The sequence below is a fragment of the Crassostrea angulata genome, chromosome 7 (genome assembly GCF_025612915.1).
Source record: "Crassostrea angulata isolate pt1a10 chromosome 7, ASM2561291v2, whole genome shotgun sequence".
NCBI classification, from domain to species: domain Eukaryota; kingdom Metazoa; phylum Mollusca; class Bivalvia; order Ostreida; family Ostreidae; genus Magallana; species Magallana angulata.
In genome coordinates this window covers 22,458,976-22,485,304 of record NC_069117.1, presented here as the reverse complement: position 1 = coordinate 22,485,304, position 26,329 = coordinate 22,458,976, and the positions used below count along the sequence as shown (strand labels likewise).

General features: G+C 32.8%; 1 protein-coding gene and 1 long non-coding RNA gene across 5 annotated transcripts in view; one reads left to right on the top strand and one right to left on the bottom strand.

Annotated features, from left to right (window-relative positions):
- Positions 1-9: 9 nt before the first annotated feature.
- Positions 10-13,658, bottom strand: LOC128157515 (uncharacterized). Its single transcript, XR_008239828.1, has 3 exons — positions 13,173-13,658; positions 12,056-12,108; positions 10-1,244 (listed from the first exon to the last, which is right to left on the bottom strand). It is a non-coding gene; the product is annotated as an uncharacterized LOC128157515 (long non-coding RNA).
- The window catches only part of LOC128157513 (sodium- and chloride-dependent GABA transporter 1-like), a 28,492-nt gene continuing 4,496 nt past the window's right edge, over positions 2,334-26,329 (top strand). Inside the window, exons 1-9 of one of the 4 annotated variants that reach the window (XM_052820097.1) lie at positions 2,334-2,438; positions 14,408-14,621; positions 17,997-18,128; positions 20,307-20,664; positions 20,776-20,908; positions 21,951-22,085; positions 22,910-23,013; positions 23,230-23,354; positions 23,588-23,700. In XM_052820097.1, the coding sequence (XP_052676057.1) occupies positions 2,334-2,438; positions 14,408-14,621; positions 17,997-18,128; positions 20,307-20,664; positions 20,776-20,908; positions 21,951-22,085; positions 22,910-23,013; positions 23,230-23,354; positions 23,588-23,700 (1,419 nt within the window). Of the gene's footprint in view, positions 2,439-5,694; positions 5,820-12,437; positions 12,696-14,407; positions 14,622-17,996; positions 18,129-20,306; positions 20,665-20,775; positions 20,909-21,950; positions 22,086-22,909; positions 23,014-23,229; positions 23,355-23,587; positions 23,701-26,329 lie in introns of those variants that run through there. The other 3 variants (XM_052820100.1, XM_052820099.1, XM_052820098.1) reach the window with 3 other exon arrangements.

Below are 26,329 nucleotides of genomic sequence, written 5' to 3'. Positions count from 1 at the left end.
AAAAAAAATCGGGAGAGGGCCACATTATTGCTGCCACAAGATGCCAGAATCGAAGTCCCATATAAGACGACTTGACTATTTCTTCCATCTAACGTACTGATGTAAATGAACAATGATTTAGTAAGTTTTACTTACTCTACACTTACGATCAATGTATTAATTTCTTAAAAGAAAGATGTAATTTATATAAGCAATAAAAGCTTTCTTTGATGATTCATGTGGGTTATGAAGGGGGCGATCATTGCAAGATTTTTTTCCATCTGAAAATCCAATGCATACATACATTGTATCCATCTAAAACCTGCGCGTTTTATACATTGTAAGGAAGATTCGATACCTAGAGTAAAGAATATACGAATCAAAACACAATTCATTAATTAACGCCTATTTAACGGCACGTGCACATAATGACTTACTGGTATGAGGGGATATGAATTAAGATGTTGCACGTTAAGAAAAAAAAGTCCAAGTAGTAAATCGATATACATCATATACAGTTGGTTTTGTTTATAAATATCGTCATCTATGAAATTAATTAAATAAATGTCAGCACTATTTTCTTAGGCGTACGTAGAATGCAATAAAAGAATGGAAGAAGGTTTCACGTCATCAATTACGAAAAAATTAAGCCTACGGACGGCTGACAAGTTTGAATGCTGCGTAAGTTATTATTTTAATGTGTATAATTCATTAATAATTTATTCCCGTAGTTGTCCTTTGATCGTACTTTACATTGAATGAAGCGTTCACTTACATGTACATTATTCAAATCTGTTAAAACTGATTACGCTTCAAATTCAATATTATTATAGGCCAAGGCCTACTTCTAATTTACAAATAACATTTTGAGAAAAAAAGGATCCGCGCATAACATGCTGGTATATATGATATCACGCAGTCAACATTCACGTCATTTCACAAATACGTGTACACCCTCATTGTATGTCTTCGCGGCAGGATATTTTCCAATAAACTCTGACACTTTTACCCTTGGCGTTGACTGTTGACCCCCTGTGATGTGAGGTTTTTTTTGCCTAAATACATGTATATACAAACTGTTTTTTTTCCATTTCCAACACTGGAATTTGTCCTCAGATGACTTGAAATCAGCAAAACAATGAATGGAGACCCGGGGTCCCTCTTTTAAAGAGTATATATAGAAACGGACGCCATCATTTTCAAAAGACAAGGAATATATGCTGGTCATTTGATACCCCACAGCTGGACAGGTTCATCAATTATCCCTAAAAAGAGAGAAAAATGCGGTTACACTACATCTTTAATGTACATGTAAGTACATGTACAAAATACAGGTAATCGACAAACCTTATAACGGCAATATCCGAACGATCTTTGTGCTTCTTGGCAAGAATTAGTCACATTTGAAAGTATTTGTTCTGTGCACAAGATATAAATTATATTATATATATTGAAACTTGCTTATATATATAATCACTTACTACGCACCCACTCCATAGATATTCGAGATATACTGCCGCAAAGTTCACAATTGAATAACAAAAGACTTGCTGTCATAGAGATTAAATGAGAAAGGGTTTTTATCTATAATCTTAATACACGTAATGGGTTATAAAGTTTACTAATGAACTGCGACTGTTATGTTGACATGTTTCAATAACATGCTTACGTTTATACTATTACTGTTATACATGTATATGTCCCTGATAAAATTCATGATTCAATCGGAAATTTTGACATCCCGATCTGTATAATAAAATGTTGATGTCAAGACCTCTTGTAATTATTTGGTTCAAAATAAAACAAAATAACCCGATAACGATACAAAATCGTTTGACTTTGTAATTCAGTTCATGCATGTTAATACAGTTCGACCCATATATACTGTATATAGTGGAGTATAGAGAGTTCAATGCTCCCTTTCTGATTCTCACTTGATAGCAGTGATCCAGCCACTTTGTGATGGGAATTAGCCTACCTACGCACAGTCGAACATCATCTTAGAGAATCGGTAAATAACCCATTCTCTCATTGGAATGCTGCGTTGTTTTGTTTTGATATCAGACAGAGTAATCACCCCTTATCCCCAGTTTTGCTACACTAAGCAAACAAACTGCGCAGTCTTTTGTCGGTTTGTCAAAATCTTGAACATATCAGTCCTAAAAATCAAATGCATTTCTTTTCATTTTTATTTTACATGTATATAACTTCGTAGTAAGCGAGGCATGAATGCTGTAAGACTCACTGTAACACATAATAAACAGTTTACCAAGCAGGGTTAACTGTGTCATATTTTTTGGTCATCAGACATGCGATTAGTGACGAAGACGAGATCTACATATATAACCGGTTTGATGCGGTTTAGAGGTATGTTGGTACTCTATATAAATTATCTCCATAGAAGTACTTATTTCAGATCACTTATTCTTTCACCACTGACGCTACAAGACACAGTAAAGGTAAGAGTTATTGACACGTGTGAAGGTCACATAATATCTGTCAAGTTAAAGTACTGTTGAGCCAGTTCTAATGGGAAACCCAACAGAAGCAACGTTTTCAGCGCGTGTTACTAAGAAATTTTACTTGGTCAAATTACAAAAAAAAAATTATTGTAATTTGTGATATGAAAAATTCGGTTTGAAAGGTTTTCGTGAAGTAAATTTTCAACTTAAACTGACGGGACTATAATTGAGCGATTAATTCTATGGATACTTCACAGGGGCCAACATTAAAATTAATGTTAAAACGGGCTTGGCCCCTGTGGGATACTTCATGATTATGGAATCAACTGATATTCGCCCCGATTTTTTCCTTGCTTTATATATTAGTTCTTTTCATGATCGGGAAAACATACTACCGTCCGAAATCTATGACAAATCGTTTGGTTTAGTTTTAATCTATTATTTTTCAGACGTTCATTGATTGTCGGAATCTTGCAAACTGAAATAAATTGTAATATTTTATAAAAGAAGAGAACAGTAGAACATAGATATATATGTAAAAAAAAACTTAGACTATATTTTTAGATAAAATGTGCATGGGAATGCACAACCCAGGCGTGCGGCATTTCACTGGTGAACCATTTCACCGATTAGACCGAGCGTAAAGGCATAGTACATTTCCTCAAATGACACCATGCTTGTATTAGGTTAACGTTGAGGTTATTACAAATAATTTGTAGATGATGAAGAATGCCTTATGATATATGTTAATTATGACAATAAGAATGATTATTACACACTGTGCGTGTATAAACTACCTGCCAGCCTAAACCAGTCATTCGTTTCGCGTGCGCGTGTGTTGCACATAGTACCATGCAGCTTCTGTTTACGACTCATCATTACAAAATGTTTGAATAATGCACTAAGGGAAAAGATATATTTGTTCATACCAATTGCGCGGAGTACCAATAACTAGTTAGATTGTAGCAATTTACGTGAGCGGATCGGATATCAATTATATGACATACAGGTACAAAGGCGCTCCGACCCCTGGATGACTTTTTCTAAGTTCATGTTCATTTCTTCATTAGAACCAATTCAACAAGACCTTTGACTTTCGGTTGGACGTAGCATTATATTTTTGGCGTTAAAACAAGTTAAAAATGACGCGGTATCAAGTGTAATATGCACTGATTGTGTAGTTTTAGCTCAAAAGCCAGACAAATCTTTTTGATTTCAAACAGCCATGGGTGAGTGGCCAGCAATGAAATAGACAGGCCTACGTCAAATTGCTGCTTGACACAGCTAACCAAAGTCCAAGGTCTTATTAAAATGGTTCTATTGTCCAGCAGTGCATGATTTCTGTCATATAGTTCTAGAAACTGATTTGTGTTATTATCAGAAAGAATCCAAGAAAATATCTCTCATTGCAAAATTTCGAGGCATTGCATTCACGGCCATTGCTCCAGGCCAATTTTTTTTTTATCGAACAGCCATGTTTTCATGAGACTCGATTTTCGTTCGAGAAATCGACAATTTTTAGGTCTGATAGAAAGCGCTTAGTAACCTACTTCAACTTGGCCTTTTCTCGCATACAATGCACAAGGAGAATGTAACGTTGTGCTCTATAATCATGCAGAAGTAGGACATTCACGATTTGACGTCTATATATAAGTTTGGGACAATCATATATTCATATTTAAGAATAAATGTATACTTACACTGTATTTTTATTTATTTTTAAATTCAGAATTGGGGTCAAGAATAAAGGATTTTGTTGGATTGGTAGAAGTTTTCCTGATGAGGTTCTTAAGAGGGCTGGATGATTGTAGCCAATTGTAGACCATATAAATCTCCTTAAGAAGAAGAGTTCGGTATAAAGACATAGGATTTTTTTTAATTCTAAAGATAAAATATATGGATTTTTTCTTTATTAACAACAATTTACAGCTAAACACAAATTACTGGTAATTTTAAAAATCATTTAAATGTGGGGTAGATTTGATGAGTAATTTGTTGACTGGCAGACTGAGAGGCTGTACATAAAGTTTAGTAAAATTAACTAACTAAAGAATTTTAAAGGTGAACAAATTAACCATCACATCTGCCTAAAATTTTAAGATATGATTTGTTTAGCGATGAACTATTTTTAAATAAAGAAAAAATCATTTATTTTACCTTCAAATTTCGGTATTTTCCTATATTTTTATAAAGAGCTCTTCTTCTAAAGGAGATCAATACAGTTGTCATGTTGTAAATTTTGAATTTACCGGATGGCAGTAAATACAAACTTTACAGCATGACACAGTCAAAAAATGGTCACGACCACCGAACCCACTTAAAAGATTATGCACGATCTACATCTGAATTAAAAACTCGTAAAAACCTCTAAACTCGTTGATGTTTCACTCTTTCCTTACACTTGCTCTCGTGTCCTTGATTTTTATCTACATACTTATATAAGGACATGCAAACTCTTCAGTTACTGGATTATTATGACACATGGCGATGCATTTCGCCATTAACCTTTTAAATTATTCATGATTCAACAATCACTTAGCACAGACACTTGAAATAAAAATTTATTTTTTAAAGTTCAGCTACCAACATTTTTAAATCACCCAATTCAGTCCTCGACTCAAATCCTTAAAGAAACAGTGCATGAATTTGAGGTCATAACTTAGACTTGAGGCTGAGTATTGACTTGAGGGAAGTTGGTGACAGTGGTGAATTTGATTACACCCCCACCCCCCCCCCCCTCCCCCCAAAAAACGATTTTTTTCTGTGAGTTTTTAAAATTTATAATCCTTTCTCTCTCATCTCTTCATAAATATAGCGAAAGTCTCCGGAAGAAAACGACTCTTAGGCAATTTTTATTAAACATGTTCTATTAAACAATAAACATGTACATTGTATCGCATATGCATATACGGGATAGAAGAGAAGAAGGTACAGTTTCTTTGAATATTTGCCTTAAAATTCAAAAGTTGTTTAAATCTCATGAAAATACACCTGTACCATCTTGAACATGTGTCACAGTGTGTATATAAAGAACCAAGTTATACACTTTTATCTTGTTTCAATAAATAGTTATGACTTAAACATTTTGGCATATTTCTAAGATTTGATAAAAAATGATGAAAAATGGCACATTTTCTCATAGTTTTTTGAAGAGGAAAATGTGTGCGCAGCCGTCGCCCACGACGAAATAAATATATATTTCATGTGATATCACATGATAAAGTCATAATGTGAGTTTCATCGTGGGCGACAGCTGCGGACATATTTTTCTATTAAAAAAACCACAAAGGAATTGGTGTCTTCTGCTCAGTTTTATGAAAATTACGGGAAAATGCACTGTTTGTGACGTCACAATTAAACTTGTGGAAGTCAAATCGGGTAACTATAAATAGATTCTTAACTTATGGGTATTCTTGTGTAAATAAACGTTAAATTTCAATTTCTTGTGATATCTTTAAAAATCACTCTAAAACAAGGCAAAACATGTTTGAAACTGTACCTACATGTAGTTCTTAGCAAAATGAATAGAAATCTCTGAGTCGTACTTTTCTAGGATTTTCTCTTTGAGACATACAAATGAAATGGTTAGAGAAAGGAAATCTAAAAAAAACCACTGTTTAATTTTAGAGGAGATTCAGAATGTAATATACATTACGGATAGCGACTCTACAGTATAACATACAAAAAAAAATTCATTCGTTCAAGTAAGTATTCATGTTTGGTTGCAGCAAAGTAGAGGAACTGCGCAAATGATTTTTCAATGCTTTGTAGTCTTTCCCTACAATTATATCTAAATGCATGTTTTTGGTAATAGTCTATGACAGACCGTGTCATTTTTAAAGAAATAAATGGGAATTTGCAGTAGGTGAAAAAATGCACAGTCTTACGCTAAAATTCTTGCATATATATATCTAATGTGACAAATGGTATAATGGCTTAAACATTATAATTTATCAGGATACAATTATATCAGAAAGTATAATTTAAAAGCATGAGAAACTGCTGAATTAAATTGATAAAGACGACACAAAGATGGAATGTTCATGTTAAATATCTTATTATGGATTTTTAAGCAGCTGCTTTATTAATTCTGCACGACACCATAAAAATTATATTCTTATCAAGTTTTTCCCACCAATTAGGCACAAAACCTACGAATGAAATTATGCAAAAATAGTTTATACAAAACAAAATTTATTGAAAGGCACCAAGAATTACGCCATTTGAACAATTCTTTTTATCTGTTTTAAAGTTGAAAGAAGAAGACGATGCATATAAATTTGGAGTGAATCCGTGTAATCAATCAGACTGGTTTCATTTGCTTTACATTTCCAAATGGCATTTCCGTAAACAAATCCAAAAACATTAAATATTTTCATCTTTAAGGACACACGAGACGCTCCTCAATTTTATATAATTTTCCTTGATATTTTATTCCTTATTTATTAACATTTAAACCTGCATGTTACTTCCCAAAAATTCTGGGTACATTACCAGGCTCTTTCCAAAGCTAGAATATTTCGAAGTTTTCTTAAAATCGCATGCAAAATGCATTTGAATGCTTATAAATAAAGCCATACTATAAATTTTCAATTCAACACTTTTTATCAAAATTAAAATAGAATCATAGAACATAAAAATATAATTATAAAATTACTAAGTGGAAATCTTCACATTGTGGAGATAGGAAAAAATTGAAGATAGGTCGCGTCTTACCTTAAAAAGAGACTACTTCTGTGGGTGTTATTTGGTGAAAGTTAATGGGTTTTTAGGACAAGCAGTCTGACTGAGAAGTTTGATGTGATGTTCAAGACAGAAAATCGCATTGATAAAATAGCTTGAAGTGAAATCCCGCAGAAATATTCTAGGATTTCCAAGTAATATATATATATATATATATATATATATATATATATATATATATATATATATATATATATATATATATATATATATATATATATATATATATATATAGATTAAAAGATGATATGCATACATGTTTATATGAACAAAAAAAAAATGGGTGTATTATCACGGACGCATTTGTAGATATTTTAATATTAAAACGAATACGTAAATTAAAGTACAGTACCGTCAACGCGGATCCCGTATTTTCCGCGCACCCCCGCGGTCCAAATTGCAACGCGGTTTAAACACCTGTCTCAGGTAAAAACCGCGTGCCCCCGCGGTTCAATCACCCATAATGACAACACCCCCGCGGTTTGAACGATCGATTACAGGTGTTAAAAAGTATCGAAAAGGAACACGAGTTATCTCCCTCGATTAAAAAAAAATATAACATTCATTAAACATAAATGTACGTTAACAAATGCATAAAGATAATCATGATCCTTTTATAGAAAATCACATATTTTGAAGGTAAATATTTTTCTTTAATATTTGCTGTTTATTTGGTAATACTGGGGTAATATTTGAATTCTAATCATTTAAAGCTGTTATCTGTACAATCCAAGGTGAAATGAGCCATGCCCGCAGGTGGTTGAAAAATCATGCTTTACTAATTATTGATCTATGAATGTACGATTAAATTAAATTTTAAAATCTAACAAAAAAAAATGTAAAATTAATAAGACTTATTTACTTAAATTAAATATTTTTCTTTATAAATATTCAGCGACGTATATTTTTTTTTTTCAATATCATTTTATCTTTTTATCCTATGAAACCGTTAAAAATTCATTCAAATTTTAAAAGTGGCTTAATCGCTCATATTACGGAAAACCACGACTTTATAATTGCTGTAACAAGCGTCATTGTTTTGATAAAATTTTTATAATTTGTTAGGAAAATTGATTTCAACCAGCTCTATAGACCGACTAGTTGTAGCCTTATAAAAACACCTGCTCACAATTAAATGTTCAAAGAAATATCAGTTCTCCTAATTAAAACACAAAGGAAAAGGGTACTCATAATTAAAATTGTATGATTCTTCACATCGCACGGGTTTTATACAGTTTTAAACTAAGTGTTGCCCTGAAAAGATACAGTGAATATATACACGTATATTCTGTGATTTTCATAAAACAATGGCTAGGCGTTCTGGTGTGCGTGAAGATAGACATTTCTTTACAAGAAATGGAATGAGGTTGTTACATCACAAAACAACATGGGAAGTTGTACATGTTATTAAATGCATACATCTCGAGTTACTTTTAAAAAATTCAAATGCCAACTATTTTTGTACACATTTCCTTCATTGTGTATATTAATTATAAGTCGCGATCATTTCCTGTGTATAGTGATTAACAAACCTAGGGTAGAAAATTACATGCTCTAGGGGTTTTCACACCTATTCAAGACAAAAGAAAATCTCCAAATTGCGTACAGCTTCGTCTAACCGTAGACCTATCTTACAGAGGAGGCTTCTTGATCATGTTGATTGAGTGTCGCCGATCTTGATTTTATCTACGATCTTTATGTGTGTGAGTGTGTGTGTGTGTGATTGAGAGAGAGAGGGTAATGCTCTTTAGCCCCCCCCCCCCCCCCGACGCCACTGCATTCAATTGAAACATAATAATATAAAAATTTCCTAAGTTTAGTATTCATAAAAGACATTGTGATTGAATCCAATATGCAGTTTCAGTCTGAGTCCACTTGCTTCACCTGTCAATCAAATCAGCTCGCGAGCTGCACCACGTGCTTCTTCCTTGATAAAGGAAAACGGTTCAGTTCTATTAGTCTTCAAGTAAAGGAAAAAAAGAAGTTTGCCTAACAATAAAGTATTTAACACTGTTTATGATGTTTAATTTAATGCTTGACACCGTGTTTGTGAAGTTTAGTTCGTATACAACGTTATTTAAAAAGAAAACTAATTCTCTATCTCTCTTTTGGGGGAAGAGACATGTTAAACACCTTTTACAGTTTAAGAAGGCAGTAACATGAAACAATTATTTATTGTTACTGTTAGATAAATTGTTTGATATACGGGAAGAATTCCTGGTTGTCACTTGTTGCAAGTAATATCCACCTGCCTCATACCCGTGAATTCTGTGCGTTCAAGCGAAGAGTGATTTCCTGTCAGTGCGATGGTTTCACACCTTTGTGTAAAACAATTGGGACAAATACAGTTAACTTTGACAGTCATTTAAACGTTGGAAAGGGGGGGGGGGGGTACAACAAACGTTATAATTCGCTACAGATACGACATATGTGTAGTAGCTTCATATTCAACACACATAAAATGATATCAATATCTTTTTATATTTTAAGGGTAAAGTAAAATTTTCATATTTTGCCGTTGATCGTATGGTATACGTACACCGCGTAGCGTGTGCTTGTCACGGACTAGGTTAATTGTCTTGAGTATCGACAGTCTCTCTCTCTCTCTCTCTCTCTCTCTCTCTCTCTCTCTCTCTCTCTTAGTCTATATTGAAGGTTTTAGGTTTTTGCGGAGGGGGTGTATCTTTAACAGTTAAACAGATAACAGTAAAATGAATAGCTATTTATTGTTTTTACTGTTAGTAAAATTGTTTGAAAACAAATGAAATTCCTGATGGTCACTCGTTACACGGATTATCCACCTGTCTCATATACATGTACCAGTGTATTCTGTGCATTCAAGCGTAGAGTGATTTCCCGTCAATGCGATGGTTTCACACCTTTGTGTTAAACAATTGGGACTAAAGTCAAGTACAATTTACATGTACTTTCACAGTCATTAAACGTTGAAGAGGTGGAGGGGGCGGTTACGAAAAACGGTATTCGCAGCTGATACTACATGTACATTTGTGTTGTAGCTTCATATTGAACTCACATAACATTATGTCAATATAATTTAGTATTTTAAGGGTTGAGTAAAATTTTCATATGATGCCGTTGACCGTAGGTAAACGTTCTCCGTGTAGCATGTGCCTGTCACGGACTAGATTAATTGTCTTGAGCATCGAGAGAGTGCCGTAAAACGAGCTACAAACTGATATGGATTAAAACATTTTTGTAGTCGGAAATGTTTAAAATCATTAACAAATCGAAAAATAATATTTTATAGTTCTAACCCTCTCCGTCATGTAGATTACATTATAAAAATGATTAAATATTTTTGAAATAATAGGTATATCAACAGTTACATGAAAATTATTACGGGTGCAGATGATTCTTTGATTAAAACATCTCTAAAATAATCGATAAGGAGTTTTGAAAACGTGCATTAAAAATACGTAATCATTTTAATATGTTAAATGAAAACAATACATCAGGCATGGCCAGTATAGAATGACTCTCAGTGTTAGGTGGCCGTCTTATTGTCTAATAGCATACAGGTAAAAATCTCCGATCTCTTACTCAACGGTAGGTCACACCGCCGCGGTTTAAACATGGCTGCAGCGAGGACCGCGATGAATTAACCGCGATGGTGTAACGCGGAAAGGATTAAATAACCGCGGGGGGAGCGCGGTCAAATACGGGATCCGCGTTGACGGTACTGTAAGTGTATTAATTGTTTAATCGTCCGTTGTCAAAAGGGAATAAATGTCACGTGAAACTTTAACACTAAGATTTTGTGATTTTTTAAATTTATTTTTCCACAAAAACAATCTAATTAAAATTAGAATAAGACTTTTAAATCCGCTCCTCCACGAAACACTACTATACAAGCATTGCAATCGTACGAGAGCGGATCTAAGTATCTACTTTTAAATTAGATTGCCACCAAAAGTAAGGCCTAGATACATGTATATTGAATTTATTTTAGACATGTAAGAAAAACCTAGTTTAAACCAGATTCCTTTATAAGCTGAGAAAACTCGTCAGATCCAGTTTTGATGTACTAACTCGAGAGGACGGTAACTATATGACTGGTGCATTTCTAAACTTATTTATTCAAAGTCTAGTGTTGGACATTACTTAGCGCTAATTGTAACATTTACATGTACACTCCCGTGCCAAAAGTATGTCGATTTTTTTTCTTTTTGTCCTATATATATTTCATTGAAAACAAGACTTTATTTTAATATTTGTTGGGTTCATTTTGCTCAGATTTTGAAGAAATTTACATTGATTTAAGTATATTCAGTTTGCACTTTTTGACAAACATTGAGACAGCTTTATGTCAACTCATTTGTAAAATTTGATATTTCAAACACAACACAAAGATATTCTTTAAGGACTCTACTATGCATCAAATGCATATGCGAACCGAAAAATCTTCCTTCGGATTGTGAATATCAAATCTCATAACTGGGGGTTGGAAAATATTTAGATATGATGCAAAAAAGCTAGAGAAATACTGAATTTATCAATCCAAGTCTTTTAAAAATCGGCCCATGGGTTACTTTTCAACAATTCTTTAAAGATGTTGATTTTCAAGGAAATATATAGTGAAAAGAAACAAAATTGACATACTTTTGGCACCTAATTGTCAAGGGTACACATAACCTACCCAATTTTTTTTTATTCTGATAATGAAACAAATGTTTGAGAGAGAGAGAGAGAGAGAGAGAGAGAGAGAGAGAGAGAGAGAGGGGGGCCTCTGGTACTATAAAGTGATTGCCAGTTGCTTTAATGGAATATCAGTATTCATTGTCATCATAGGGGAACTAAGCCGAAGGTTGTGCATAAATTATACAAGCGTAAACAAACGAGGACGTACGTACCGCAATGTGAGGAATATTATTCCTGGATTAATGGGTCACCCAGTGGCAACAACCTATCATTAAAAAATTCAAAAAAATTTACTCCTTATTTTTAATTAGATTTTAATTTTAACACTGTGAATCTTATTGACCTAGCTGCTAAGTAATAAATTTATTCATGCGCATAAGTATGTGCACGTGCAGAGTCCGAGCCATGAAAATTCATCGCAACATTTCTGATTCAGTAGATAAATGTAGAGATAACAGTCTTAATAAAAGTATAATAATCAATTCTTTCCATTCATATATTTTCGAAAGCGGTATCTAGATAAACATGTCTTTTACATGATAACAATCAACTCCGGAGCAGTCTTCCTCAACTTTTGCACAACCCTGTACATATGACGTAGAGGAAAATTTTCCGTAGCTTTGCAGCATAAAGGCAGTTCGTGACCGACTTTTCAGTCGTATGTTTCCTTTATAAATAAAATAATTCACAATTTTTGTAAGGTTTTTATATATTGGAGATACGTTTAAGCATATCTACCATAAAAGGTAGGATATATTTCACATACTTTCGTATCAGAGTGCACTAGAGCTAAAGGTGTGATTGTTTTTCTACGAATCTTCAAATGAAAGCTCTGAGAACAGGAAGATAATGGTAAGATACCACGTGTGTACAGCGTTTCTGGATGTTGAGGAAAAGTTCTTAAGTGTTTCATTCTGTTTTGTGGTATATTACAATTATTCGAACAATATGTCATTATTTGAGTTGGTATATTAATATTTCAATCTAGCAGAAGAACAATTTTTGATTTTTATAGGCATCGTGACGAGCCCCTGTGCATCGACATGTCGCCCAGCATGCACTGCGTAGGTGACATAATTAACGTTTTTGGGGACTGTGTTAAATGGTACTTGATTATCACTGCAACTTTTTAGTGAAAATATTTCAAAATAATTTGTAAATTAGAATTGGGCTTTTGCCTAACGTTATAATAATATTGAATTTGGAGCGTTATCAGTTTAGCAGATTTGAATAATGTAACTGAACGCTACATTCATTGTAAAGTACGATCAATGGACAACTACGGGAATAAATTATTAATGAATTATAAACATTAAAATAATAACTTACGCAACATTTGAACTTGTCAGCCGTCCGTAGGCCTATTTTTTTTTTCGTAATTGATGACGTGAAACCTTCTTTCATTCTTTTATGCATTCTACGTGCGCTGAAGAAAATAGTGCTGACTTTTATTAATTTCATAGATATGAAGCTATTGTATAAATGAAGCCAATTGTATATGTATATCTTTATTTGATTAAGGTCCATCAACTGTTACGTCGATAGTTAGAATGTGATCGGTCCATAACAATCTTTGAAAAAAATTCACTACAGGGGATTTCAATATTTAAGCACGTTATCGTCTTACTTGTATTTTGAAAAGTAAGGTATTTTTGTGTGTCGAATTCTGAAGGATTCTTTGAGAACGTGCAGGAGAGGACTATATCTATGGTTTATCTACTAATTTATAATAAAGAAATCCCAATTTGAAAATTATATCATTTGTTGTTTTTTTTAAATGAGAAATTGTGGGTTGAATTTGAGATTAAAATTGAATTTAATTTGATATCATGAACAAATATTTAATAATTTTATTTTATTATTATTATTATTATTATTTTAACAATGCCGTGTGGTTGGCTGTATTAAATATGTCACATTTAATTAAAAAAGTAGTGTGTACTCTAGAATACATATACTGCTAAAATAAATTACTTACTACATGTACATGGGGGGGGGGCATTTATTTTTTGATAAAATATATATTAAAAAATGTTCATTTAACTGGTGTAAAATACTAGTAAAATGTTTCCGACATTTTGCTGTGTTTGTTTGTTTTTTTCTTTCGGGTATTGTTTTGTAATTTGAGTGGTAAGAAATGTAAAAGAAAGTTGTTTTTTTTCCTTTTTGAAAAAAAACTCATTGCAACGACAATTTTTCGTTACATAATCGGAAATAAAGTTTGGAAATATCCTAGTAATAGCAGAATGAAACAAAAATGAAACCATTTTGTAAAAAAAAAAATTAAAGACAAACTTTTGGTTTTTTTTTTTTCTTTCTTTCAAAGCAAAATATATACTTGTACATGTATAAAGAATGAAAGTATTGATTTGATATCGATCAGCAATCCCGTTAAAATTACAAAGGGATGAAATAAGATATTTGTTGAACTTGACCGGGATCCGACCGTAAAAAAAGAACATGACCGTGAATGCATTAAGGGATTGCGTATTTTTTCTTTTGTGCGCAGTTACATATGATTGTAAACATTGTCTTCAATATAGCAGCTTATTTATCCTCAACAGTGTAATATGTTAGAGTCTGCAAAGATGGAGAAAGGAGAAACAGATTCTTCAAGAAGTCGTTCGTCTGATGATTCCATTCAAATGGAGAAAAAGCAACTAAAAGAAAGAGATGGTTGGAAGGGCCGCCTGGATTTTATCATGACTTGTGTCGGATACGCCGTGGGACTGGGGAATATTTGGAGATTTCCGTATCTGTGTTACAAAAGTGGTGGGGGTAAGTTCTCTGCCCTTTGATTGCCCGATATAACAAGTCGTTTTGTATATTTAAAAAGAAATGAATTTTATGGACTTTTGCAATAGTATGATATATATTATTATACATTTATATAGGCCAAGATAAAACAATATAAATTAAAGGGTGCCAGTACATGTACTTTAGCAATATTTTAGATTGTTTTGTAGAAAATGGCTGTTTTGGTATATTCTTTATTAATTAATATTCTAATTATTTGAAATAATCGGACCTCATAAAATTTTGTTGCACAGAGGAGCTGTTTGATTATTTTAAATTTCAAACGAATAAATAGAAGTAATAGCCCTGACTGTGGCTAATGCATAACAATGTATGCACGGTAAAAAAAAATCCCGCATCTGTCAACATTAGATGTTTTGTGAATAGAATGCATTTATTACATTAAAGTTCATGTTAAATTTGGTTCACAAGCTCTAACTACATGTAATGTCTATATTAATAGTCTGACCTCTGAAGTAGGACGAGCGGTTTCAATATAGATGATCATACTTTTTACTTGTAAAAACTAACGTCCGGCTGTTTTTCAAAAAATACATGAACACGATTTCATGTACAGACAATGAGCTATTTTTCTATACAAAATTCGTTCCGAATAGACTATAACTAAATTGATTGTTCATGTGGGCTTTTAATGATAACAGTGTCTTTTTTTTAATATGCAAGAACTGATTAAATTTCTTTGAAAGCTGGTTCAACCGAAGAGCAATAGATCGGATATATATAAGGCATTACAGATGTAACATGCTGAAATATAATGATGCGAGGTTTTTTTTTCTTTAAAGGGACCTAGACACGATTTGAGATGAAAAATTTATTCTTATTTTTTTTTTGTATAAAATGGCTTACTTGTGTATTTTGAATTATTCACCAAATTTGAATGTAAGAAGTCAAGTTACAAGCGAGATACGGGGGGAAGAAGTCGTTGTTATGTAAACAAAGCTCGAGTCTTATATTTGTTTACAATAAATCACCATTCAGTCCTTGACAAATTAACTTGTGGCAAACAAGATAAAACTTATTCAAAGTGGTCATAAATAATTTTATTATCAACAAAAAGCAGCATTAAATTTAAAATTTTAGCAATACAACACATATGTAAACAATAACAAGACTCGATCTTTCTTTACAAAACAAAGAATTCTAACCTCTGTAACTGGCTTGTAACTCAGTATTTGACAAAGCATCAAAAACATTCTTATTGACCATTCTAGACATTTAAAGTGAAAAAAAATTGAGCTCAAATCGTGTGTAAATAAGTCTCTTTCATTTCAAAAGTTATCAAGTTTTAATATGAGATCGTTTGAGACTTTGATGGAAATGCGCCAAATGTTCACATATGCAATATGTTTCGTATGTCTTCTTTACGGAATTCTATATTTCTGTCAAGTACTTGAAAGCTATTGTTGATAGTCACCAAGTGGTGGAATTTTATTCAAGTAATTGTCGAATTTCTGCATATCTTGATCTCGTGATTGTGCCATTACTTGAAATTTGACACATTCGATTATTGCGGTATATAATTTGGTTAGAGGAATTTATTCGTTAATAAATAAACCCTCTTAAGATTGGTATCAACCGAGCGATACGTTTTCCAGCCTCAAGCCATGTATTCAATACTCGAAAACAAATAGTGTCGTTCAGATCATTTACCTGCAATGGATGTCATAAAAGCACAGTCTCTTTATTTAATAAAGTGTATATTTGAATAAAATCAGTTATATATAAGTAAAGAATTTACAACATCATTCCTACGACTGCATGATGAAGAAAAGCTGCGCGAAGTCATGCGCATTCGAATTAGATTCGGTCTCTTTTTGGAGATACATTACATTTAAAGACAGATAGTGCATCATGATCAACGTTCTGTAATGTATAGGAACGATAATTACATGTATCTTTATTTAACTTCTTCATACTTATTTTTTAATCATCATACGTTTAATTGTATGGAACATTTTTATCACCTTTTCTTCCAAAATGAATACGATATGTCTCCTAGTTTTATAGAAATGCATTATGGCGTGGGAAATGGTTTCCCCAGGGTTTAGATTCGGTATTTTAATGATAAACGTTAATATGGGTTCCCGTCCTTTTGATTGTTTGCTCAATGAATGTAAACTTGATTTTGAAATTGATGCGCTGCTGTTAAACATTATATACACAAAATTAAACCTTTTTTTGGTTGCATATTTGCACACTTAATGTATAAGTTATTCAGGAAAAAATGTAGTTTTAATTAAATGACGAATTTTTTATGTTCGCCTTCTATATGCTGATAAAAAGGAGTTTATTGACGGTGACCATATGCAGTGTAAATCAGTGAGGCCCGTGTCATCAATAGCTGTACGAACTAATCAAATCTTCGAGAACTACATTAACTAACAGTTAGGAACTTGGGATACAGTTATTGCATTTCTAGAGGATGGGAGGGGTATTCGCTTTGTATAATTATAAACAATAGTACTAGGCATACCGGCGTATTTACATTCCGCATATTTTTTCATGTACAGTGTGTGAAAAGCTACTGCAGATATAGCACCATAACACAAACAGGATATTCAAAAGTTAAATTGACGAGTTTTATTACGACGTCACAAGCATTGAACGCTGTGAAATGCAACGTCACAAGCGAAAATCAAATTAAACGCTTGTGTCTGTTACAGCAACTCTCCATCTATATGAACTTACCCTTTGGATAAAATAGCAGTTTTAGGTATAAATTACATGTGCAGACAAGTCAAGTTAAAAAAAATGAATTATAAGTATTAATTTTTGAAAGATATAGTCTCATAACAGCAGCGGTGTGCGCATACAAATTTTCATAACGTGCTTACGCGCGCAGTACTCAATTTGTATACATGAATGTACAGACCGCTGTTGTTTCAATTGGATGTAAGATGGTAAAAACTAAAATAAAAATCGAGAAAGAAAACAACAAATTTAGTTATAGATAATTGATCTGATTAAAGGAAATTCTTACAAGAAAGAAAAGTTTATTAAACAATTTTTTAACTTTGTCTAAACCTGATCATTTCAAGGACACAGCCTCTAGCTTTTTAGGAACATTATTCAACTTTTTTAGAGTTTATTTTCGTGGATATTACATTGGTGTTCAATGTAAGTAAATTTTCGTCGCTTTGTTGGGCTTTTTTCTTAAATCAATTTAATATAGCTCAGTTCTTGTGAAAAATACAACCATCAACAACAACGTCTGGATCTTGAGTACAAATGATAAATTAATTCTAACGTTAATTTTACTTTAAAGATATGGATGTAAAACATTAAGATTATGATTATCATGTTGTTACATGACTAATATCGAACAATTAATTACAGGTGCGTTTTTCATCCCTTATGTGTTTTTCTTGGTTATGTGCGGAGTACCCTTGTTTTTCATGGAGGCGTCGTATGGCCAATTCTCCAGTCTTAGCCCTATTAGTATATGGAGGATATGCCCATTATTCAAAGGTAAGCACTTATTGGAGAGATAGTTTATTACTTACTCAGTTATGTACATGTCTATCAATATACATGTGTCACATCCTTCTGTGTCCAAACATGCTCTCATCCATTTACCAGAGGAAGGAAAAACAGTAATATGTGTGAGAATATACATTGTTTTTGGTCTTTTGATGCTTCCCATGCTCATCACTATAATGCATGTACATACAACATTTGTAGCTACTATGATAAAATAAATGTGAAATTCAATTTGTTATAAATACTTTGTATAGATTAGAATACCCGCTAAATTGCATTAAAATGATCATAGGATTTTGTAAAACTATTAAGTGTGAAGTATTGAACAAGCACAACTTTAAAGAACGCGGGATCAACCGAACGAGTACAGTAGTTCGCTATCAGTATCCGCGTGGGGTTGGCGTCGGGTTGGCTCAGGTGGGCTCGGAGCAAACCCCGATTTTAGTAGCAGATCCATAGATCTAACACTAGGTCTGGCCATTCAGTTAGGCTTACGATAAAACGCGTTGATCAAACAGGACATCAACAACACGCAAGCATTATACAATTCTTCCAGAGTTCGAATTCCGCAGGGGCTTTTGTTGTTACTTACTGAATTGAATTTTTTAGATAGTCATTTTTTATCTCCAAACTACAATTTTTTGCGTATTTGACACATGTACAGTTTATTTATCATTATATCTTTCGTTATCATAAAATTCATTGTTAATTTGAGTGAATATTTCCAGGTGTGCTATTCCACCTTAACGTGCTCATGCACAATAAAGAATATGTTATCTAATTTATTGAACATTTCGTAAAAGTTCATACATGTAGGCCTGTTACCGTTGACCTTGGGCTAATACCGTTGTGACCGTGTGTTTCATGATCAAATAATTTACTGTTAATTTTAGTGAATATTTCCAGGTGTGTTATTTCACCTTAACGTGCTCATGCACAATAAAGAATACGTTATCTAGTATATCGAACTATTTGTAAAAGTTTATACATGTAGGCCTGTTACCGTTGACCTTGAGCTAGTACCGCTGTCCTCTGGGTTATTAGCCAGTTTTTGCAATTTCACATCCTTGTCATCATCAGATATTGTCGTTGTAAAATAGAAAATGATTGTATGATGTTTGTCAAGGATGCATGTGAAGTACTATTCATTTAGCGAGCCAATTTAGTTGTAACAAAAATAAAAACTATTTAATTCTCAGAAGGTTCCGCTTTCACGACCTGTGCCCGGAAAAAATAATGTTGTTTGTGTGTTAAGTATATAAGAATGCTTTCATTGAATAGCATGGAGTGTTGATTTATATATTTTGTTCGACAAAATGCGTGGTATCTCCGTGGTATCTACGCAAATTCTCTGCCTGTCTGTCCGCATCGAAACTCAATGTTACATCGATTCTAGCACAATATGCAGGAGTCAGCTAAATTTGGCATGGAAATTCCCCAAACTTGTTTTTTGATTTTAGCAATGCGCTGTACTTTTCTTTCAGAGACAATGTGAATTAGTGCAACCCGATAGACTGGTAAATACAAACTCTATTTTTGGGTCGTGTACGTACAGTCTATCTGGGTTTCTACCACAGAAGGATTTAATTTTGGGTTTGAGTAGAAGTTAACAAAGAAGACTCAAACAAATTGATAAAAAATAAAGTAGTGTGTACTTAGTAAGACCTTCAACAGATTGATATGGAATGTGTGCACTTTTGGCAGTGCATATGAATGTAATAGAAATATTTGTGAGACATACAGATAACTTCAATTATACACGGTGTATGTATTGTATATTAATAACATTCTATATACGATGAAAAAAATTATTTACTCAAAGTCTGTGCGACCTATACCCTAGTTGCAAAATTCATTTCTATTTCTCGATTGACTTATTTTGCCACGTTGCTTGCTTAAACCAAGAAAAATGTCACATGATTTAGTTGAGCAACGTTGCCCTGTTGAGGACCAACAGGGTATGCATTTAAATAATGAAAAATACGCTTTACAGCTTAGTTTCAATGCTACAGTTACTTATCATACATTCTACAATACAATGGCATTATTTTGTCTTTCGGTGGCTCATGTAATCGATGTTGCCCCAAACCTTAGTCAACATTTTTAAATTTTGGAATTTTGAATTATAGAAATTTTTATTTAAATGATGATCTTTGTCTCTCCTAGGTGTTGGGGTGGGTATGGTAATGGTATCGGCCATTGTGTGTATCTACTACAACGTAATAGTGGCCTGGACGCTGTATTTCCTGTATATGTCTTTCCGAGCAGTACTGCCATGGAGTACTTGTGATAATGAATGGAACACTGTGAACTGTGTGGTGGACACTGGGGACCGGCTCCCCCAACCGTCACCACCTACTAACGCCACCAATAGTTCCTCTCTCTTTAACAGTACCTATCTCGTTAATGGTACCCTGTTCAACCAGACAGTGTTTGGAAACATGTCTGCCGCTCTGTCTGCCGCCGGAAATGCTACAGCAGTTTTGTCGGGCAAGAAAATGTCTGCTAGTGAAGAGTTTTGGACGTGAGTATAAGATTTTGTCAACGGGGATCCATGTTTCTCCTTTTATAGTTATGTAACATCTATTCAAGTTGACACGTCTGGCAAAGGTTGATGGTTGTTTTTGACTTACAGACGACATGTTTTGGAAATCACGGACGGGATCAACAACCCTGGAACCATTCGTTGGCAGCTGTTGATTGGTTTAATGTTGGCCTGGGTGTTTGTTTTTCTGTGTTTATTTAAAGGGGTCAATGTTCTTGGAAAGGTACGTAAACACCAATATGGCTCATTCAATATCCCACATATTGGGACATATAATACGTATATGATGCTATGAATTGCTCTGTTTATTAGTATATTTCATGATACGCACTACCAGCGACACAGTGACATTATCAGCTCGTGATGTCATGTTCACAACAATAATTTGTTTATTACTACATAGTTCATATATTAAAATGATAATTTCTAAAAACTTTATATCTTGATGGAAACATGAGTGCAGTGGCTCATGTAAGATATTTGAATTAAGGCAATAAGTACACGAATATTATAAGATTTCATACAATACATATATAAACTAATTTTAAAATAAATAATTTAGCTTGATTTGTATTACATGCAGCTCGTGAAACACACTAGTCTATACTAAAGTACATATAGTGGTCGGTGCATGTTATCAGAACGTGTAATGACTAATTTCAAAATGTATGTTTTACAATACACCGTGATGTACATACTTCAAATCTTGCAATTCAGTTAACCACTGCATTATACGAATTTTGAGAAAATGTTCACTAGTCTTACCCAAGCCGTCTACTAATGTGACGTGCAATATAATTAATCATGCTATGTTATTCAGAACCGCTCAACGGAAAAAAGTGATTGTGTTACACGTACAGTTTTTATGCATTGCAAATGCACCACCAAATACCGATCTTTTAACGCAGAATTAAAAACATCTCCATTTTAAGATTATTTATACAACAGAAAGCCGATCTATACACCAATAAATGTAACACGCTTGAACACCCGGCAAATGTTTTGAGTTTTATGCAGGTTCTATTTTTTTATTTTTAAAAGAAATGTTGATGTTTTTTTAATCCGATTTACAAAACGTGGACCTTGGTATCAATTATTTTTATATTCAAGAATTCATGATAAATTTAATTGTTCAGAAAGAGTTTATTTATAAATTTATTCAGAGGACGGTATTCAAATTTTGAACGCCTGGCGTAGACACAGTTCAATTTGTGACTGTGCATTTTTCAACAGCATCTATTAACCATTTTTCCCTTCGAATCCAGGTTATGCATTTTGCCGCACCTTTCCCCTATCTAGTCCTGTTGGTACTGCTAATTAGAGGGGTAACCCTGCCAGGAGCCGTCAACGGCATTAAATTCTACATCTTCCCCAAGTGGGAAAAGTTGGCGGATTACCAGGTAAACAAGAAGCCGAACATACATATAGCAGACGTCATTTCTCAAGGTTTGAATGAATTATAAAACTGGGATGAGAGTCAAAAAACGCATGCTATGTATTGCGCTTTCCACACGACCAATTCGATGATAAAAATTTTATAATGTTTTTTAAATAGGAAAAAAGGAGACCGACTCACGTCCATGTCTGTTTATTTAAATGACGAATAAACCAATAAACCATTGATTTCAATCACAGGGAAAAGATTTCTAAAGAACCTTTTTTGTTTAAATAATTTATATTTTTGACTACACATATATAGATTTTTTTTACTGACCTTACGGTATTTGCATACTAGGTCAGTGTTGTTTACAGAGCATGATAAGAGATCTAGGTTATTAAAAAATTTCCGGTTTGACCTACTTTTAAGAAAGTGCAATAATAGAACAACAAAGAATACAGCGGAATGTTATGCTCTGTTTACTCGCTACCTTACGCGCTACCATATTGACAACTCTCCATGTAGATCAGAAACACTTTATAATATTATATTATTGTATAAATATTAAAGAGATATATTGTAACCTGTCCGATCGTTTTTATCTTTTAAATCAAAATTATTTGGGAACTTTTTATCAAATAAAAATTACAAATGAGCTTGTTTCTTTACTAGAAAACTTCCTTATTAGTAAAATAAAATCACATTGTTTGCATAAATTATTTTATTAATACAGAGAGAGAAGTGCTTTAATTTGTTAATTGAAATAATTATGATATATCAATAGGCTATTTATATTTAGAAACGTTTCAAACGATCTAGTTTTTTATTTATATTTTTCATACATAGGTTTGGGGAGATGCAGCTCTTCAGATTTTCTACTCAGTGGGGATGGCTTGGGGTGGCATCATCACGATGGCAAGCTACAACAGATTCAGCAATAACGTGTACAGGTGAGGTAACCTTTTTATTTTCCTTTTACTAGGATAAAGAAAAAATATACTAAGTCTAATATTGAACTGTACGATTTTTGCAATCGGTTTACAATGTAGATAGCCTATTCTTATTATTAGTGTCAGTTTTGTCTTTCTGTTTATAAAATTAACAATAGCATTCGAAATTATGAATTTGAAGAGATGAAAGACTCCATATTATCTCTTTACCTTCAGGGATGCTATGCTGGTGCCGATCATCAACTGCGCGACTAGTATTTTTGCAGGGTTCGTGATATTCGCTATTCTGGGTTTCATGGCACACTCGGCAGATACAACAGTAGAAAAAGTTGTCAGTCAAGGTATCAAAGTTTCTTCTTTTTATATGACACAAACACAAGATATCATTTTCAAACAATATACTAGTATCTTGGACTAGAACATTGTGTCTACATGTGTGTTAAAGTTTATTTGAAAAAAAAAATTGTTAATATTGATCTCAAAGTAAAGTATCATCTGAGTTTGATATATATGACTTATCACTGTTTTCTTGATTCTTATGTGAACCTGTGCTTAATTGTTCAGTTTTTTCCAGGCCCTGGTTTGACATTTGTGGCTTACCCTGAAGCAGTGGCTAAGCTGCCCATCTCGCCCATGTGGGCAGTGCTGTTTTTCCTGATGTTATTCACCATTGGTTTGGACAGCCAGGTAGTTAAACAATTCATTTTACTCAAATATTTTGTTACCGTTACTATATTCTAGTCTTTTTGAGAGTTCAAAAATACTATTTTTAAAACATTTAATTGATTTCGGTTTTGACATGCTTTACAATGAGGTTTGTCATTAAGATTGAAAAAGAAACCCAGTTGGGAATTTGAAATGATGGCTCTTTTTTGTTACTGAAAATTTTTGTTAACTATGGCTTTTGAAAAGTTTATTTACAGAAGGTATAAAGAGCAAATATTATAACCATTTGTGGCCCATTAAAAATCAGCATGATTGATCAATTACTTTAATTTGTACTTTCTTCTAATGATTTGTCCTCAAATGAGAGTGAATTATATTTTTGTACACCACCAAAAAAAAAAACAAAACCAAAACCAAAAGTAAATACTAGGAATTGGAAAGGTTTTGTTTTTATTCAATATTTTAGAAGTGTTTTGAATAACCTTGACAGTCATTTTAATTTGATAGGAAAATAAAAACGCTACCATCAGCTCATGCTTTTATTTATCAACCACATTTCAGCATGTCCACTTTTTCAGTTGTTGAATTAAGGCTCGAAGAGACAGTGTTGATGTTCAGTGTTTAAAGGCCACAGCTTTCAAATGGTTTATTTGCTTGAGTTTTCAAAGAAATTAAAATTTATCGGAAAGGATGTCCATCTGATGATGCACATTTATATTTACATGTTTGTATGTTATTGAGATGCAGACATCTTTTTCGTATGAAAATTTAATTTTCGAAAAATAGGAAAAAGAGCCAAATTTTTTTAAAAATCAAACTTTCGACTTCATTTCTCTCAAGTAGACTTGGTAAACTATATTCCTGTTGCCCATATTGTTAGTCAGAAACCACACCCTTCACACCAATCTAAGCAGTGAACAAACGGTTAACATTTCAGTCTTAAAAATAACGCAATGAGAATATTTTATATATTTTAAACATTTTTTCCTCCACAAGTCAAATTCTATTTTACAATGATTAATAATTTTGATGTACTGTAACTGCTATTAGCACTTAATTGGAACGTTTTCATAAAACGTGGAGAACAGAGTTGCATTTTTTTTATCGTTTTCTTTTTTATTTGTTTTTTAAATTCTTTTTTTTATTTGTCTTATTTATTAATGTATCAAGAAGATTATTTCTTGCCAACATTTTGTTTATTTAAAAGTAGAAGTTGCACTTGAGAATCATTTTCTGGAATCAACAGTCATATAGCTACATCTTGGGGAAAATGTAATTGCTAATTTTTTGGCAGTTTTTCTATTTGTATATTTTTTTTACGATAAAAATCCCATGTCATTGGAAATGTCTCTGATAATAGTTTGGCATATAACGTATCATAGATAACCCAATATTAAAGGAAACCAAGACATACAAACAAACCAATGAATTGTGCTTCATACGAAAAGTGGAACGTGCAACCTGATTTCCTATATTTGGAAATCTTTTAGATTAATTTGCAAATCGTCAAAATAAAATCAAAACATTATTCAAGATTATGATTGATTTTTTTTTTTTAGATTTTTGATTGTTAAACTATATACTATAATCTTAATTATGTTGGCAAGAGATATATTGATTTGAAATTGTCCCCAAAACAACAATATTCATTACAATTTTTCTGCAAAAATTTTTAAAAAAAAGAAGAAAAAAAAATGTTTGTCAAGAGCAACTCTGTTATCCATCAAATATCACTTAAAAAATGAACGATTCTTGTATACATGAAACAAACTGTATTCTGTTGGAAGGTGATTCTGAAGCGCTTTTCTTTGGGGGTAAGGTCGGCCTATTAATACATCCAGGTAAGCAAAAAACGTGAAACGGAGTGTTAGAGAAGTCAAGGGTACTTAAGATATTTGTTGTTAAAAAAAAGAAGAAAAAAAACTCTTTGTAAAGACATTTGCATTGTTAAGAGGCATTGATTAAAAGTGTAATGTATTTTTAAGAAGTGCTTCTTTAACTTTCCATTTGTTTTTACAGAGTGTTTCGATTAGTTAATCTATATGCTCATCAAGATATGCATGGTGATGTCTGCTATTGTTAATTTACTGTGAGAGAGGCGAATGTTTCGGTTAGAACCTGCTTTAAAATCTTTGCCAGTAGGTTTGTAAGAGAGCGAGAAAGTTGTTGCATAAGTGAGATAAAGGGTTTGTTTTTCACGCCATGTTGGCGATGATTTTACCATATCATATTGCGATGCAAAATAATAATGAGAGTGTAAAAAGTATATTCATGAAAAGATTATTATTTTAGTTAGTATATCATAAAATCTTCCATGAAAAACTTTAACTGTCAGTTTTTTATATCTGTCCTACTTCCGACACTTTTAATATGTTACGTTCCCCTATCTGGAATTAGACCCGATTGAAGCCTGGGAAATTGAGGACACTTGCTACGATTCAGAAGTGTTCTTTTTGGAAATAGTTTTAAAGTATATATTAAAAGGTATGGAAAATGCTCATTTTACTCTGAATGGCATTGTTTTGTTTTTGATGTGGTGACAAACACAAACACCCGAACGTTTTAAAAAAAAGAAGTAGTAAAATACGGAGACAAGGATAATTTCAACATGGTTAAAAAACACTGAGAAAAAGTTGCAATTGTCCTGAAT